Source organism: Panthera uncia, chromosome A2 (genome assembly GCF_023721935.1).
Source record: "Panthera uncia isolate 11264 chromosome A2, Puncia_PCG_1.0, whole genome shotgun sequence".
NCBI lineage: Eukaryota > Metazoa > Chordata > Mammalia > Carnivora > Felidae > Panthera > Panthera uncia.
The window spans coordinates 91,822,611-91,841,502 of NC_064816.1; the positions used below are offsets into that span (position 1 = coordinate 91,822,611).

The 18,892-nt window shown below is 34.1% G+C and overlaps 1 protein-coding gene across 3 annotated transcripts in view; it reads left to right on the forward strand.

Annotated features, from left to right (window-relative positions):
• The window catches only part of ANKIB1 (ankyrin repeat and IBR domain containing 1), a 148,202-nt gene that overhangs the window by 46,344 nt on the left and 82,966 nt on the right, over positions 1-18,892 (forward strand). For all 3 annotated transcript variants that reach the window (XM_049641444.1, XM_049641443.1, XM_049641445.1), the window contains 2 exons: positions 3,188-3,469; positions 12,783-13,083. In XM_049641444.1, the coding sequence (XP_049497401.1) occupies positions 3,282-3,469; positions 12,783-13,083 (489 nt within the window). In that variant the 5' untranslated portion in view covers positions 3,188-3,281. The remainder of the gene's footprint in view (positions 1-3,187; positions 3,470-12,782; positions 13,084-18,892) is intronic.

Sequence of the window (18,892 nt, forward strand, 5' to 3'; positions counted from 1 at the left end):
TACTTCTGTGGAAACAGATAAGTTAAGAGAAAGTTATTTCTGAAGAACTTCATATTCTATAAAAGACTTCTGGTAATAGTTTATTAATTTAAGTGCCCTTGAATTTTTGTTGCAGATTATTAACCTATGAAAACAGAAGTTGAGAGACAAAGATTTAAAGCAAGAGTTATGGAGCTCCTCACAGTTAAATTAATCAGGAATTAGAGAAAGCTTTCTAGAGTCCATTGATAGTCTATATTTTTCTTACTTTTTTCATTAAATACTTATCAGATGCTGTATTCTACCACTGACAGTTGAAACTTTGTATAGATTTTCCTGTAAAACTTAAAACCCCCAAATAAGGAATTATTTTCACCTCTTTGGTAATCTATCACCTGCTTCATGAAACTCTATACATAAATTTATCTTGGAGTTGGGAACATATTATTTAAGAGTTTGATTCAGAGGAAACAGTCACTTCAGGTTATACTAGCTGTGGCTATGAAAAAGTTAAAGGACACATCTGGTAAATTTCTAGATAAGACATGAGAATAATCTGAGCTAATGGAGCTATGAATTTTAAGTGACGCATTTCCTGCTAACTTTCAGGTTTATTGAACTCAAATTAAAAAAATGAAACAGACCTTAAAATAACTGAGAACCACAAAAAGATTTAGAGATGCCATTATGCTTTTCACCATGAGTGACAGTAATGTTCAGTACACATTTAGAGAATTATTGTTTTTTTTTTTTAAGTATCCTGTTATTTCAACTAATTACTCCAAGATAACATTGCTTTCTTAGATATTTCTTTTTTTCACATCTTGGATAGAATTTACTTTTCTTATAGAATATTAGCTAAAGTATAATGTAAATCAAAGAAAATATGTTGTTTATTAATCTAATCCAAACTCCAAAAATGTTTATAATTTGAGCTACATTCTAACAGGGAAGAAAGGTAAGACTAAACAACTGTATGTTTTCAAATCCTTTAGGTAAGACGCTTAGAATCTACATGATATATTTTATATTTGGTTATAGATTGAAATATACAGTAAACTGAATGGAGTTCTCATTAAAAATAATAAATCCTTAAAGTGCTTGAAGCAATACAACAAAACACAAATTATTTCGCTGAGAATAAACACATGGCTCCTAGATTTTATGAAAAACAAAAGAAAAAAATACTAGGTGTCCCTGAAAAATCTCCAAAGTGTCTATAGTATATTACGACAAGTAGAAGACTGTCTTTGGGAGGGATTTTCTTTATTCTAGATGAAATGATAAAAGAGTAGTACGTTAGTCTAAAGTTAGTTCATCAACCCTCTGGAAAATTAAATGAAAAATTTTTAATTATGTAGTGTGATCCAGTTTATGTATATAAATATTTATAGTGTATATGTTATGCATAAGACACATATTTGCGTACATTATAAATAGGGTAGTTATATATCAAAATGCTAATTGTGGTTATCTTCCGGTTATCTTTTGGTTTTCTTTATTCATTCTACTATGCGTATATATTTGCATATTTAAAGTAAAAATGTCAATAACAAAGAGCCCTTAAAAGACTCAAATGGTGACTTCATTAAGTATATAGATGTGTGCCAATGCTGCTATAGTTAGTAGTCAACACCTGTCTCTAAAATAGGTTTAGTACATGTCTTATCCTGCCTGTTCACCTTCATCTACATTCTCAGATGTAACCATTTGCCTAGACGGAGTTAGGAGTTTTTTTACAGTAGTGTGTGCACATTGAAGTCACCCAAGGAAGCTGAAATACCAGTGCCTGTGTGCCACCCCCTAGAAACTGATTTAATTAGTCCGGAGTGTAGCTTGGCTGTTGGGACCCTGAGGTTCTCCATGTTATTCAATGTATAGCCAAGGTGGAGAGCCTCTGTTTTGTAGCAAGATTTTAAAATAACTCATTTGTTTTTTAGTCTGTTAATTTGTATTATGTTGAAACTGTTACTACCCTATATAAAACTTGTATTGAACAAGTACATATTGTTTTCAAATTTTTTTAAAAGCTATGTTTTAATGTCCAGCCTGCCTCTCACTGAGCTAATGGGTAACATGATGGACTCTGTATTCTGCCTCTAATTTTTCTCCTTCCAGTCTATCTTCTATGCTGTTCCAATGGTTAATTTTCTAAAGCATAAAATAATTGTATCACTGCCATGCATAAAAGCCTTTAATACCCATTCTTTACAGATTAAAGTATAAGTTTCTTAGTTGGCCCCAACCTATTTTCATTTTTTATCTTCTGTGAATTCAATACTAGATAACCCTCAACTCCATCTATACTGATCATTCTTTGAAGAGTCCTTTTATTTCATACCTGCCTTCACATAGCTATTTCCTTTATCACTAATTTTGATCATAGTTCAAGAATAGATTCAGAAACATTTGTTGGAGGAGCTCCTGGTTGGCTCAGTCTGTTAAGCGTCCAACTCTTAATTTTAGGTCAGGTTATGATCTCACACATTGTGTGTTTGCACCAGTCTCTGTGCTGATAGCACGGAGTCTGCTTGGGATTTTCTCTCCTCTCTTCTCTCCTCCTCTCCTCTCTCCTCTCCCCCCCCCCCTCCCCTCCCCTCCCCTCCCCTCCCTTCCTCTCCCCTCCTCTTCTCTCTCTCTCTCTCTCAAAATAAATAACTGAAAGAAAGGAAGGATGGAAGGAAGGAAGATTTATTGAAATGGAGCAAAACTAGCATTTATTGAGCATGCTAGCCAAGTACTGTGTGTTTTTTTATTATAACTTAACACCTATTCTGAAGTTCATGTATGAGCAAAATTTCCTACATTTTTTTACTCTCCCAAAAATTGGCCGAGTCATCTTATACATAATTTATACAGAGATTTAAGTGTATGCAATCATAAAATTCAGTCAAGTTATTTCCTGCCTATGTGAAGAGGAAAATTGAAAGTCTCATATATGTAGATAACTTCATAGTACAATACTCTTCATAGTACAAAGTGCAGCCTTAAAGTTTTTGTGCGGGTAAATGGTACAGTTTAACAAGAAGTTAATTTGAGCAATGTTAAAATTTTGAGTTTTTTTGGCTGTTAAGATGAATTTGGCAAAATGTAATTTATTTTGTTCTCTTGTATATGCTTCCTATGTTTTATTAGTGTTCCTAATTGTGTTATTGTTTCTTTAGGGTACTGCTTCACAAGCTAATTTGATAATTTTTTCTTCCATTAGAATGTGAAACATGTTGCAGAAACATTTAAGAAGTGGCTGAAGGGGGAAGGAAAAAAGTGCCACTACCTATCAAAAAAAAAAAACAAAAGAAAACATGGGAAATACAACCACCAAATTCCGTAAAGCACTTATCAATGGTGATGAAAACCTGGCCTGCCAAATATATGAAAACAACCCTCAGCTAAAAGAATCCCTTGATCCAAATATATCTTATGGAGAGCCCTACCAGCACAATACTCCGTTACACTATGCTGCTAGACATGGAATGAATAGAATACTAGGGTAAGTAATACTGTAAACCAATTAATAATAAATTAGTGAAAGGGAAAAAAAATCCTTGATCTTTGAAAATATATATGTGCATATGTGCATGTTTTATGGTATTCTAATAAACTTTTAAAACTGATAATGCTAAAGTTATTATGATTTTTTTATCATGCCTAAATTAGACCAGAAGTTCTAATAGTGAGGTTGGTTCACATATTCTTGTGGCTGTAAATTTATTTAGATCCTCAGTATGTTTCATGGCATGATAATCTTGGTAATAATTTAGTGTTTAATTTATAGCATTTCAATTCTAGAAAAGTACTTATCAGCTGTCAAAAAATGGTGCCTACGGCAAAGTTATAAGCTCTGATTAGCTAGTTTAAGGTGACAGAACAGATTCATTTGCCTCATCTAGTCATGATCGTATTTGAGTATGATCGTATTTTATATATGCTAGCTTATAAAATGAAAGACGCAGAGGATGGTAGTTCTAAAACAAATTTAGTGTTTTTAGAAGTAGATATGTAGCTAGAGAAGTCTGATGCTAGAAAACTAAAGAGACGCTTCTTTGCTTACATAGTGAAATACAGTCCATAAAGCAGTATTCAAAGCTCTTTAGAACTTGATAAAAAAAACTTTCAACCTTTTTAATGTATCTTTTAATGCAAATTGTTGTTCCCATTAAGCTGCTCCTTTTGGTTTCTCTGAAACATATCATGTGAGCTGTTTGCCCTGTGCATGCTGCTCTCCTGACAGATCTCCTTCCTTACTCTTCTCAGCTTTCTCTTTCTTATCTAAGTCTTATCCTTCCTCCAAGGTCCTGTGCAGGCTTTATCTATCTTAGCCTGTCAAGGGAACCTCAATCTTTTTTTTTTTTTTTTTTAATTTCTGGGGCTTTTTTTGTTTGTATGTATTGTTTATTTGGTATATAGTGTATCATTGTACTTTATAATTTGTCTATCTTCTCTCTACCTAAATTACTCTTTTATCTACCTTCCTTCTTTGTACTTTTAGCATCTAGCATAGTATCTTATACAAAGTAAACAACAGTTTTATAAAATCACACAAGAAAATATTTTTATGGGGCTCCAGGGTGGCTCTGACTTCGGCTCAGGTCATGATCTCATGGTTTCTGAGTTTGAGTCCTGCATAGGGTGAGCTCGAGCCCCGCATGGGGTGAATTCAAGCCCCACTTCAGGCTCCACACTGATAGTGCATAGGATTCTCTCTCTCTCTCCCTCTGTCTCTGCCCCTTGCTCACTTGCACCCCCTCTCTCAAAAAAAAAAGAAAGAAAGAAAAGAAAATATTAACTTTAAAGAAGCCACCTCCAACTCATCTTGTTTGGAATTTTGTTTTTTCTTCCCAAACTGGATTTTCTCTCTGTTAATGACACTAGTATATTGTGCTGATATGATAATAGCAACTGTATTGAGTGCTTACTATTTTCTAGGCACTATTAACAGTGTCTCCATGCATTATCTCATTTAATCCTTATTACACCTCTGTGAAGTAGTTTGCTGTCTGTATTTTAGAGGTGAGAAAACAGGAACAGAAAGATTAAGCAACTTGTCAGGTCTCTAGGAGCTTGTAAGTGACAAAGCTAATTGCCTAGGCAAATGACTTGTAGGCTTCAGGCTTTTTAACCATTGTGATAGCCTTTTATCTCTCCAGTTAGATAAACCTATGTGTCAGGGCTGCCTAAGCCACTTATTAGCAAGGCAAGTTACTTCATCACTCTGGGCTTTAGTTCCCTTATCTGTAAAATAGATTGCTATTACATACAGCTGTGGGACAATTTAATTAATGTGTTATACGTCTATCATGCTGCCTAGGATACAATATGTATTCAGTAATGTTATTACTTCTCATCTCTGTAACCCTAAATATCTTCAAGTCATCCTTGATTTACTCTTCTCCTTTACATAACCTGCTGCTGATATGAAGTTCACTAAGTCTTATCTCTGGAATTCATTTCTTTCTATTCCCATTGCCCCAAGCTTAGCTCACTCTTATCAACCGGTGCTCCCAATATTGAAATTATCTGATTCCTAAATGTTCTTTTTGCAAATCTTTTCTTGTCGTAATCTTGTGGCCAGATTAATCTTGCTCAATTGTATCCTTTTTAATATTTTTCTGTCATGACAAAACTGTAACAATACCCTATTGTCTGCATTATTCTCTTTGGCTTCCAAAGCTCTTTTGACTCTGCCCTCATTCTACCCAATCTCATTACTCTCTAGCATGCTCTCATCATTGGGACTAGTTGATTGACTTCCTTTGTACTCTCCCCACCTTTAGAAATGCTACCCCCTTCACTTTATTCCTGTTGTTCCTTGATTCTCCAGTGTTTTCTTTCTTCTCTAATTCCCTCTCCTTTAAGTCCTAACTTGGTTTCTGCCTTTTTCATTAATTTATCTACAACTACTCTGACCTGCAGTATTTTTTGTTTTCTGAAATTCCTACAACTTAGATTTTAAACCATCTTATTATTAAACTCATTTTCTCCACTTCGTTTTAAAGATTGTAAATACAGTGCTAGACACTTGGTAATGTTCTCAATAGATTAGCTATTGAATGCTTAATCTATTAAAGCTTTCTTTTTTTGAAGTTAAATATTTATATTGAGATTACATAACTGTTGTATTGCATTAGCTTCCTAACATTGAACACTACAATAATATTTAGTATCAAGTCTTGTTACATGATTAATTAAAACTTGCTTGGAATACTAAACTAAAATATATTTACATATTATTACTAAAATAATATGTATATTTTAACATAAAAAACAAGTAGCAAAATGTTTTTTAACCGTTTATAGTGTAATTTACAAATATACGTTCTAAAATTGGAAAACACTATTAAGAAAATTATCTAATGTAGTAATTCTTAAGTGTGTTCTGAGGACTCCTGGATCTTGAGACTCTTAGGAGGTACATGTGGTCAAATCTATTTTTGTACTAATGCTAAAGTGTTATTTGCCCTTTTCACTGTGTTGATGTTTGCGGTGAAAGCGCAAAAACTGGAGGCTAAAACTGCTGATGCCTGTAGATGAATTAAAACAGTGGCACCCAACCTTAACTAGCAATCATTGTATTCATTACTGCTAGCCACTTGCTGTTTTTAGAAAAGAAAGGCCAAGCATTTCCCTTAGAAGTGTCCTTGATGAAGCAGTAAAAATTATTATTTTTAATTAATCTCCATCCTTCAGTACACATCTTAATATTCCATGTGGCAGATGGGAAGAGTGCCTGAAGCAGCTCTGCATACTGAAGTATCATGATAGCTTTGAATAAGAACACTTGTACTGTTGTTTGAGTTGCAAGCTGCAACCACAGCTTTTTTCATGAAACACTATTTTAAACTAACCACAACAAAAATGATGGTTATTCAGACTGAGATACTTGGTTCACATTTTCTTGAAAATGAATTATGTGAGCCTATCAGTTCAAAGAGAAGCTGACAGTATTTGTTGAAAATTATAAAATTTGAGCTTTCAGGTGAATATTCAAATTTAAAAAAACTTGTATCACTGTCTTTAGCTTGGCAGCTTCCCAGTACTTAAAGACTTTTATTATAAGATTGGCAGTGTGATAATGTGATTTTCCTTAGTATTGTATGGTAAAAAGTGACAATATCTAGAAGATCTGTATAACTCAGTGAATCAGTATTTTTCAAAAGATAGTATATGATTTTTTTAAATTATGCATGGGTAAAAGATTTATTCAAAGTGCAAGGTAGACCAATAGCTTTTAATGTAACAGAGTATAAAAAGTCATTGATATGATTTCAGGTTTTACATTACAAATAACCTAAGAAGTGGCCACTTGTTAAATTTCTGGTATTGTATCAAATATGAATATTTACGTTATCTGAAAAGGCATTTTAGAATACTACTTTTCTAACTATATAAAGGCTAGATTTTCTTCATATGCTTTGAACCAAAGTAACGTATCACAACAGATAGAATACTATGAGTTTGTCTTCTGTTAGCTAGACATTAAAAAAAATTTATAAACATGTAAAACAATGCCATTCCTCTTGCTTAATTTTTTAAATATTTTTTTTCATTTTAGGATGTTAAGAATGTTAACTGTGTAATGGTTTTTTTTATGAATAAATATTTTTAAATATCTTTTTTTAAAATTTTTTAAAAATGTATTTATTTTGAGAGAGAGAGGGAGAGAGAGAATCCCAAACGGGCTTAGCGCTGTCAGCGTGGAGCCCAATGCATGGCTTGATCCCATGAACTGTGAGATTGTGACCTGAGCTGAAATTAAGAGTCCAGCGTTTGACACTTGGGCATCTGGGTGGCTCAGTCATTAAGCATCTGACCTCATTTCAGGTCATGGTATCACAGTTCGTGAGTTCCAGTCCCACATCAGGTGAGCACAAGCCCTACTTCAGGTAAAACACAAGCCCTGCTTCTCTCTCTCTCTGTCTCTGTCTCTTTCTTTCTCTACCACTCTCTGCCCTTGTGGGACTGCCCCTCATGGGATTCTGTCTCTCTGCCCCTCGCTCACTTGTGTCCTCTCTCTCTCTCTCTCTCAAAAAAAAAAAAAAAAAAAAAAAAAAAGTTAGACACTCAACCAACTGAGCCACCCAGGTGCCCCAAGAAATTACTCTTCTTAACACTGTCATATAAAATAAAGATAAATAGCATTTACTCATGAATATTAAATAAAATAGCAAGTCTGTTTCAATTATTTGTGGTTAAAAAGCTTCAAATATTTCACTGTATTTAACCTTGTAGACTTTCTGACAAATTGATGGCCATTATTTTCTCATGATGCCTCATTTAATCTGGAGTACCTGTCTGCTGGCTTCAGTATATACCCTAGGCTCAGCTTGGCTAGATTCCTAACCCATGAAATATATATGGATAGACAAAGGTAGATATATTTAGTCAAGGACCTAGCGGCCAGAAAGTAAATAAAGCCTCTATGTGGAATAAGACTTTGGTTTTATCACTATTTCCTTTAGCTTTATGGTACCTGCAACAGCAGGCATAAATTTCCTCTCTTCTTAGGCAGAATAAGGTAAAAGAAGGGTAGTTTACAGTTTAGGAGCTCCATATCTCTCTGAACCCAAATTCTCTGTATTTACCTTATACCATACCACATTGCCTTCTTCATGAGAAACTAAATCCATATTCATAAATAGCTACTACTTAATTTAGCAAAAAGACTGTTAGACTTTGCACTCAGTGTGTCATTGTGTCCTAGTTGGGATATATAACTTTTTAGTTCTATCTTCTGGAAAGTCATGTATAAAATGGGAATTATGCTGTTCCTTAGATTTTAGAGAGTAGCCTCTTTTGCTTCTTTGGAAATAAAAGGGGACTATCTTATGGTGTAAATAAAATCTAAGACCTTTATTAGAACATACATTAATATCAAGCTTTGAGAATTAAAAGAGTTTCTAATTGTTGATTTCTATTTTTTGACTCTTGTATTTTAGGAGTTAAGTTCTTTTAATGAATTAAATGGATTGAAGTTCTCCTCTCCTACCCCTCCTTGCCTGCAAACCCCATAAGGACAGGGACTTAATTTGTTTTCTTCACAATATGCCTAAGTTTTAGAATAATACCTGCCAAGTTACAACTGCTCAATAAATACTTGTTGCATGAAAGAGAAGGTTTAAAAGGAACTGAAGGGAATATATACATGTTAGTGACTGGAAGAATAAAAATGTTAATGGCAAGAAATTGAGGGTCTGACAGGGCTGACTATTATTTTGGAGGGAGATCAGCTGAATATGAGATGATAGTGGAATATGCAGAAGAAAGGAGCCTATAAAGAGTTAGAATATGGTCTAGAGGTCAGACAAGAAATCAGACAGGATGATAGAGCATTAACAAATATCACAAAAGTAATAATAGAAGCCCTTTAAGAGAACCTTGATTCCAGGGCACCTGGGTGGCTCAGTTGGTTAAGCGTTCAGCTCTTGATTTCAGCTCCAGTCATGATCTCACGGTTCCTGAGATCAAGCCCCGTATTGGGCTCCATGGAGCCTGCTTGGGATTCTCTCCTTCTCTCTCTGTCTCTCCCCTCCTTGCACTATGTCTGTCTCAAAATAAATAAATTAAAAAAAAAACAAAACTGTGATTGCACCACCATTGTCTATCATTTGGGTTCTGATAATACTTTACCATTTCAAAACATATTCACAGAAACCATTGAAAAATAGATGGCTTTGAGAACAGATTTGCTCTCTGAAGGAGGGAGGTTATATGAAGAAGAAAATGGATTCAAGAACTGAATTTGCTTCCAATAAGGGGTTAGGAAGTAGAGCTATCATCATGGCTAAAAAAATGTTTAAGAAAAATTTGATACAAATAGAGAGGGAAGCAAAGCATAAGAGACTCTTAAAGACAGAGAACAAAATGAGGGTTACTGGAAGAGAGTTGAGTTGGGATGGGCATTAAGGAAAACACTTGTTGGGATGAGCACTGGGTGTTATATGTAAGTGATGAATTCCTGGGTTCTACTCCTGAAACCAGTATTACACTGTATGATAACTAACTTGAATTTAAATAAATAAATTTAAAAAAAAAAGAAAAAAGATATTTGAGAAGGACAATGATGATGAATTTAGTTCTTAGGAAATTCCTGGTGATGTGACGAGGGCCATTTCAACGCATTGATAAGATTAGAGTCATATTGAAGTGGGGATTCTAAGGCAGGGTCTATATCCTGTTCTTCCTGAAATCCTCAGTACAGTGTCACAGCAGTTTCTTGCTATAATTTTGACAGATGAATTGAATATATATTACTCTTATGATCTAGACTGGTGACACAGCATTGGGGATCTCTCAAGACAGCACCGTAGATCTCTCAAGCCAGCAGTGTAATAGACTGGTCAAGAACATGACATGTAATATAGACTGCCAGGCTCTAATCCCAATTCTGTCATTTTAAGCTATGTGAAATTGGGCAAGTTACATAATAAATAGCTCATTAACAACTAATACATGGCTCATATCTTCTGACTAGGTAAATCTACTTCTGAAAATTTATCCTAAAGGAAATTACTTATAAGAAATAAATATCTATAGGAACAATGACATTCAACACAGTGTTACTTTAAATAGAAAAACTTTGGCATCACTTAAATGTCTGGTTATAGGAGAAATGGGAAACATAAATCTTAGTATTCTATACAATAAAAGATTATGAAGTCTAGCTATGAATGTTTATACCTCAAACTAGTGCTCGCTTCGGCAGCGCATATACTATACCTCAAACTAGAAGAGAATACAGAATTCTTTAAAAAAATCTTTTTTTAAGTTTGTTTATTTTTGAGAGAGACAGAGCACAAGCGGGGGAAGGGTAGAGAGAGAGGGAGACACAGAGTCTGAAGCAGGCTCCAGGCTGTAAGCTGTCGGCACAGAGCCTGATGAGGGGCTTGAACCCACAAACTGTGAGATAATGACCTGAGCCAAAGTCGGATGCCACCAACTGAGCCACCCAGGTGCCCCAAGTATACAGAATAATTCTAACAGTTGTTTTAGGGAGGCAGGAACATGGGTAGTTTTGTTTGTTTATATGACCATAATATTGCTTATAAGTTTAAAAAAAAAAAAGGAAAACATACAGTATTTTCCCCATGTCAACAATTGATGATAATATGTATTTATAATGGTTGAATTATATAGTGTGATTCTAGTAGATAACTAAAATTAAAATGATATTCTAAAAGTATATTCAAAATTAAAACCTTTTCTAAGAAGCATTTAATTCACAACAAAAAATTCATTTCTTAAAAATTTATTTAGAAAATAAAATTCAGATTCTGTAGGGTTCTGTGTAAGCCACATTTTATCTAGCCTTTCCTATCCCCATTTATAGTTTTAGCACAGAATGTTTATAGAGGTGTGGTACTATGTCTAATAAATTTACGAACCTTTCCTGAGTAAATACATATAAAGAAGCTATTTTAATATTTTAACTTCAGAATAAACTTTTTTGTTTGATTAATCAGAGTCTGGCAGATTGGATATGAGAACATTTGCAAAATGATCTGTCTCTTCTCTATATTGGGGAGGACCTAGAGATTTTTAATAAGAGAAAGAGATCTCTCTGTATCAACTGACCTGCTTCCAACTTGCATTAAATTTTCCGTGTTGATGAGGACCTGAGGTCTCCTGAATAAACTGAAAGAGAGACTAAATGATATATAGGACCTCTTCTTACTCAGCCTTTTTCTCATAAGAGCTTCCCAGCTTGGCTAACTCATTCAAATTGAAGAGTCCATCCTAGTTCCTTTATGGTCAGTTTTTTCTATCAGACCCATATGTCTAAGCTGAAACTAACCTAAAAGCAACCCAACTGTAACTAGGGGTTAGAGTTTGGCTCTGCTACCCTCCCATTGCTATTCTGGACTTGGGCATAGAAATGCAAATGATATTATCCCTCCACAGTAAATGTAGGCATTCATCCTCAGTTATGGGACTTATATGCCCATTTCATAATGTATTTGTGTGTTTTCTCATATAGGCTGACTATATTGCAGCTGTTTTTCCCAACCTATTTTCCAATATCCTATTATAGCCACTAAATTGGCTCAATTATTAATCCTATGATCCTAGTACAAAGATGTATCAGGGAAATAGGCATAACTGTCAGGTCTAGGTTTGGCATTAGTTAAGGGAGCTCACCTAGACCTGTCATTGGTAAAGGCTATCACTGTGGAATTAGATCTTGGTCTTCTAGGACTAACCACAACTTATTCTCCTCAAACAGTATTACACTGCACAAATATATATCTTATTCTTTCAAAGGCTAGCCAATGACTATCAAGTAGAAAAATTTTTCCTAGGTCTAAAAATTAGACTTATGCATTACTCGCTGTACTTATATTCATTGCCACCATCCTTACTAAGTAAAGATGTACCTGAGAGAAATAGGGAAGAATAATTAAAAAAAGTTGCTGTGAAATGTTTAAGAATGTACCCTAAAGCATCTATGTAATTGACATATTAATCTATACATGGCCCTTTCTGTTGCTTTCTTTCTTCCTCCCCTTTTTTCTTGTCTTCCCTTTTTTCTTCACTTCATTTTTCCTTCCTTTTCCTCTTCCTATCCCTCTTCTTTTATTAGCCAATACCATAAAGATATTCAGCTTGCTTTCTTTTAGTATTTTATTCTAGAATGGAGTTTTTATAACTGTAAGAATTAGTCATTTAGCTTATTGTAAAATAGTACTTCAATAGACATTTTATTAACATCTTAGGAATAGTTTATCTTTTAAATTTATCTTCTGTGTGTTCTTATTTCAAGATAGAAAGAAACTGGTTTTCATTTTTTCTTTTCTTTACCATTTTAGGACTTTTCTTTTTGGTAGAGATGGAAATCCAAATAAACGGAATGTGCACAATGAAACATCTATGCATTTGTTGTGTATGGGACCTCAAATTATGATATCTGAAGGAGCCCTTCATCCTCGCTTAGCACGCCCGGCAGAAGATGATTTCAGAAGAGCAGATTGTCTGCAGATGATCTTAAGATGGAAAGGAGCAAAACTTGACCAAGGCGAATATGAGAGAGCAGCTATTGATGCTGTTGATAACAAAAAAAACACACCCCTACACTATGCTGCTGCCTCAGGGATGAAAACCTGTGTAGAGGTAAAACTTTGTTTTCTAATACTCTAAAAGTTGTGTATTTGGTAATACGTAATAATCAGAGCTTGTTTTGCTTAACAGTTACTTTAACTAGTCCTTTTTGTCTGCTTTGTGGTTCTACAAGAATCTGGACCCATTTTAAATAAACTCATTCCCTTATTTTAGGGAAAGATTAAAAACAAATCCATAAACAAGTCTACCTTGGGAATAAAATGGAATCAAGAGCAGTTAAAAATTGGCTAACATCCCAGAAGATAACAGTCATCAATTAAACCCTGTCACTGAGAGCAACGGCTTTAATAGAGATATGTTCTACTTTTGCGTTGATTTTTAGAAACCAGTTTATACATATTAGATGTGGCACATCTTAGCAAGTGTCACTTACAGCTATATTATCTAGAATTGATCAGTTCCCTAAGCAAGGGATAAATATTAATGAATATATTTATTTCAGTCTTTCAAAAAAACATTTGTAATTTATTTTTTTATTTTTTAAATGTTTATTTTGGGGGGGGGTGCAGTATGTAAGCTGGGGAGGAGCAGAGAGAGAATCCCCCTCTCTCAAGCAGGCTCTGTGCCCCAAAACATTTGTAATTTAAAATGTGCTGATTTTCTGTTTAATCTTCATTAATGTTAATGTGCTCCTGAAGACTATATTGCATTTGAATTTTTCCATATATATATTTCATATATAACAACAGGCTTAGGTAAAATCAGCCATATAATACAGGATCTTAGCTAAGAAATCATTACTCTTTATAGTATCATCACTACTATACATACAACAAAATGGGTTTTTCTCAGCTACATTCATGTCAATCTGTACATAACTCATAAAAGTTCTTTTGTAGATATATTCAAGTGTGAGTGGGGATCATTATAGATTGGATCACAGAATATCTATGTTACCAAAAATGTAGATCTTTGATGGAAAAGCAATGATCCTAATCAGATTGAAATACATATCTGAAAATTTAGTGTTTCTTTAAATATATATATATTTGTGTATATGTAAGTATATAAGTATATACTTACATATATATAAATATATATTTAAATAGATATAAATATAAATATATAAAATATAAATATATATAAATTTGTATATTTAAATATATATTCATATCTATTTAAATATATATTTTTATATACACTTTATAAATATATACTTCTGATCTTATGTTTTATTTGTTGGTATTATTTGTGATACCGGTTAATTTTTTAGAATCTTTGGGGCGCCTTGGTTTAGTCGGTTAAGCATCTGACTCTTGATTTCAGCTCAGGTCATCATCTCACGGTTCATAAGGTTGAGCCCAGCACTGGGCTCCATGCTGACAGCACAGAGGCTGCTTGGGGTTCTCTCTTTCCCTTTCTCTGTCTGCCCTTTCCCCACTCACACTCTCTCTCAAAACAAACAAACAAACAAACAAACTTTAAAAAAATCTTTTAGTTAGGAGTGCTGGGTGGCTCAGTCGGTTAAGCTTCTGACTTTGGCTCAGGTCATGATCTCCCAGCTCGTGGGTTTGAGCCCCACATCAGATTCTATGGTGACAGCTTGGAGCTTGGAGCCTGCTTTGAATTCTGTGTGTGTGTGTGTGTGTGTGTGTGTGTGTGTCTCTGAAAAATAAATAAAACATTTAAAAACATCAAAAATCTTTTAGAATCTTTGCTATTTTGTCTCTTAAGATTGTGTCACCTTTGCCCACTAGCAAGTTAGTGACAGTCATTTAACCTGAGACTATTTTTTTAAGCAGTGCTTTCTAACACTGATTTATAGTGTGGTGGAAGGATGTCCTAGGATTTGGGGATGGTGGTGCTATCAGTAGAATTCCTGAGACTTGACTTTTTTTTAGTTTATTTAATTTATTTTGAGACAGAGAGAGAGCAGAGAGAGAAGAGATAGAGAATCCCAAGCAGGCTCCACACTTTCCACGCAGAGCCCAACACGGGACTCAAACCCACGAACTGTGAGATCATGACCTGAGCCAAAACCAAGAGTCTGATGCTTAACTAACTGAGCCATGCAGGTGCCCTGAATTCCTTTTTATACAAACCTTTTTGACTTTTTATACAAACCTTTTTGTGTATTGTTCTGTGCCCACCTCCTATGAAAGAATCTCTGCTATAGTGACTCATCATTATTGATGAGATTGCATTTCTCAAGTGGGTTAGAGTAGATAATAGCGTATTCTTGATAGTAGTAATAATTCTCTTATTTTGCTGCTTTAATATCTTGCCTCCAAAAATTCCCTAGAAGCATTGCTTTAGTACTTGTTGATTTTGAAGTACGTTTACAATGACATGCTTATTAAATTGTTCTCCAAAATTGAGTACAGTGTTTTTACCAGTTTTATTTTTTGCTCAGTGAAGGAGATTAGTGCTAGGTTTATTCTGAATTAACAGGCCTGATGATTTGCTTTGTGTGAATGAATGTGTGTGTATGTTTCAACTGTTTGATCTGTCAGCAAATCACATTCATAAACCACACCGTTTGGGGACTATTTTCATTTTTCTGTATTCAGAGGAACTCTTTGCCCAAATGTAAAAATCCAAAAAGAGCCTTATAAATACCTTGGTTGTATTTATTCTTGTTTTCCTCAACATCCAGCGTATCATTTTACGTATATAAAGTTATCTTTAATCTTGTATACATACATGAGTGTACACTTGCCCAGCCTTAGGCCTTGAATGACTTTTGGTAATGCTTACTACTAATTAAACTAGAAGAGTTTCCGTGAGAAGTGTAATTAATTTCCAGATGTCTTACTGTGTTTTCTAATAATACTAGTACATAAGATAAATACATTGAAATAAAGAACCTAATAACAATACTTCTTACAGTATTAGTCTATAGTTATCTTCATGTAGTGTCATACTCCTTGAGTTAAAAGAGTGTTATCAGGTATTTATTAATTTTTTCATAAAGCTAAAGGACTTAGTCTTCACAGTGATTATCTGTAGTACCTTGAGTGGGTCACTAAATCTCTTTGAGGTTATCAGTTCCAACCGTCCAAGAGCAAATTATCACCATTACCTCAAAAGACCCCTTTTAGCACTAATTTTCTGTTGATCTTTGATTGCTATAAAATAGACCCCATTTTCAGTGTATAGCCTTTAAGGCTAAATTGATTATTTTATTGCATAGTTAAGGCCAAGCTTTGGTTTTGTTTTTTTTTTTTTACTCATTTCTGTGAAAATATACCTTCTCTAATTCTTTAAAATGTTTTTCTATGTTTATTTAAAGACAGAGTTGATGAACTCATCAGGTGATAATTTCTTATGTACATTTAATAATTAAAAAGATTTGTTTTTCTTTATTTTTTTTTTTTTGGCTCATTATTTCAAACCATAAAAATGAAAGATTAACTTTAAAACTTCCCCTTCTCCTTGTAATAATTGTGTTGCATAGTAAGCTAAAGGTACAAAACACACACACACGCAACATGAGAAAAAACTCAATCATAGGGTTCTTCTGGGAACTTCCAAGTGTGGCGGTATCAGTGGCTCTATATAAGATACCGCAACCGAGTGTGTAGTTCTCCTGCTACACTGCTGCTGAGTTGACTTCCTTGTATTGATATTCCAAGAGTCTGTCAAATTCAACATTTCAAAAACTGTACTTAGTCGTTTCTACCCTCTAGCTCCTCCTCATGACTGCCTTCTATTAGTGATGCCATCATTATCCCTATATCTAATCTTGATACCTGAATTTACCTTGTACTGGTTTTTGGTTTTGTTTTTGTTTTTTTGCATCAAACTCATGCCACTCATTTGCAGAATAGAGCTCTTCCTTTTCTCTTTTGGCCAGCCTCCTTTTTAATCTCTGTTGACTACTCTGTAACCAGGTGCTTATATTGAATCCTCACTTTGGTGTATTTATCAAAACTTCGTTAAGTAGGAAAATCTGGAGTTTCACAAATGATTCAAACTCATTTAGGAGATAAAAGTAACACAAAGAGGAGTGGGCTGCAATTGTTTGAAAGTTGAAAATGCTTGTATGTTAAACATATATAAGGACAAATGATAAATGAAGCCCCTCTAATTCTAATTTTTTTATATTTCAAAGAATTTTTCCAGGGGTCAGCAAACTTTTTTTCTGTGAAAGCCAAATAGTAAATATTTTAGGCAACTGCTCAACTCAGCCATTGTAGCCTGAAAGCAGCCATAGACAATATGTAAACAAATGAGCATGGCAGTGTTCGGTAAAACTTTGTTTATGGACACTCCCACTTGACTTTCTTATGATTTCCACATATAATGAAATATTCTTTTGATTTTTCATTCAACCATTTAAAAATGTAAGAACAGTTTCTAGTTCATGGACTGTATAGGAACAGACAACAGGCTGAATTTGGCTCACAGACGGTTTTGCCTTCGACCCCTATATTATGCACAGAATTGGAAAAGGGAAGCAAAGATGACTTCACACTTCACAAGCTTATTTTAAATATATAAAATAACACACTTTCAATGTGTAGCAAGTCCTATATGCTTTAATTATACAAATAATTTTTAAAATACTATGTAATGGATACCCAGTACCCAAAAATGGAACTCCAATAAAATATAAATCTTAAAAGAATTTATTTAATACAGTGAATAATGCATTTTTTCTTAGTTGCTGAGTTTTTGTTTTTCTATTTCTTTGGAATAGAGATGGGCTTTGGAGAGGAATGATGGGTTAGTTCTATTAGCATGCCCCAATTAAAAGCCCAGTGATCTTTCTCCTCTTGGCAGACTTCCCTAAGAGTCAGCCTAGTCATTAAGCCTCATTTTATTTGTATTAGTGTTTTTCCTGTCATAGTCATTCGATAAATGGTTGATGTGCAGAGGTTATTGGTTTTGATAGTGCTTCATTCTTTGTGAAAAGTGTGTTTTTAAATGAGCATTATCTTGGGTATTTCCTGTGCACCCCTGTCCTACTTGCTTATTCAAAGCTTTAAGTATGGATGCTTATTGTTAGATCAAATAGAGGTCACTAGAAAACCAAAGGTGGTAAATCACTTTTCTCTTTACAGCCATAAGGCCTATTTGACACTTTGGCAGCTATCAGAGCATTTCACACTTCATTGGAAAGTCATAAAAACCATTCACAGGTCAAACTGAAGAGTTTTATTTAATTATATTGTGTTTTTTAGCACCTGGAGTTTTAAAACTCAAAAGAATACAGAAATTGTAGTCCCAGCTCAGCAACTGAGTAACTGCCTATCTGAGCCTCAGTTTTCTAATATTTAATCAAGAAAATTGTGATCTCATTTCTACCTCCAAATGTTTCTTTGCTAAGGGCTATATTAATTATTTGGGCAGTAAATGTTAAAGGCATTGAAGAGAAAGACCATTTTAATTTTACTTATCCTGGAAGAATTCATTGGTAGTAGTATAATTTGAGTGGGTAAGATATTAGTATTTGGAGGATACTTAAAAGTGTGCCCCTCGGACCTGTAGCATCAGCTATTACTGGGAGCTTGTTATAAATACAAAATCTTGGCCCCACCAGGTCTCCACATTTCCAAATCAGAATCTCTTGGGGTAAACTCCCAAGAATATTTTAAGCAAGTTCTGCTGGTTATTTGTTTACATGTCAGAGTTTGAGAAGCACTGTTCCAGGTCTCAGACATATGCAGATTAAAGCATTTTGCAGAAGAATGATAAGACAGATGACTTAAAATAAAGATAGAGGCCATACCAAGTAGAAAATACTAAATGCCAAGGCCAAGAATTTGAGATTTCTAGAAAGTTGAGCCACTGAAAATTTTTGATCAGAGAAGTGCTATTATGAAAGCAAATATGGTTAAGATTAGCCTAATGGTTG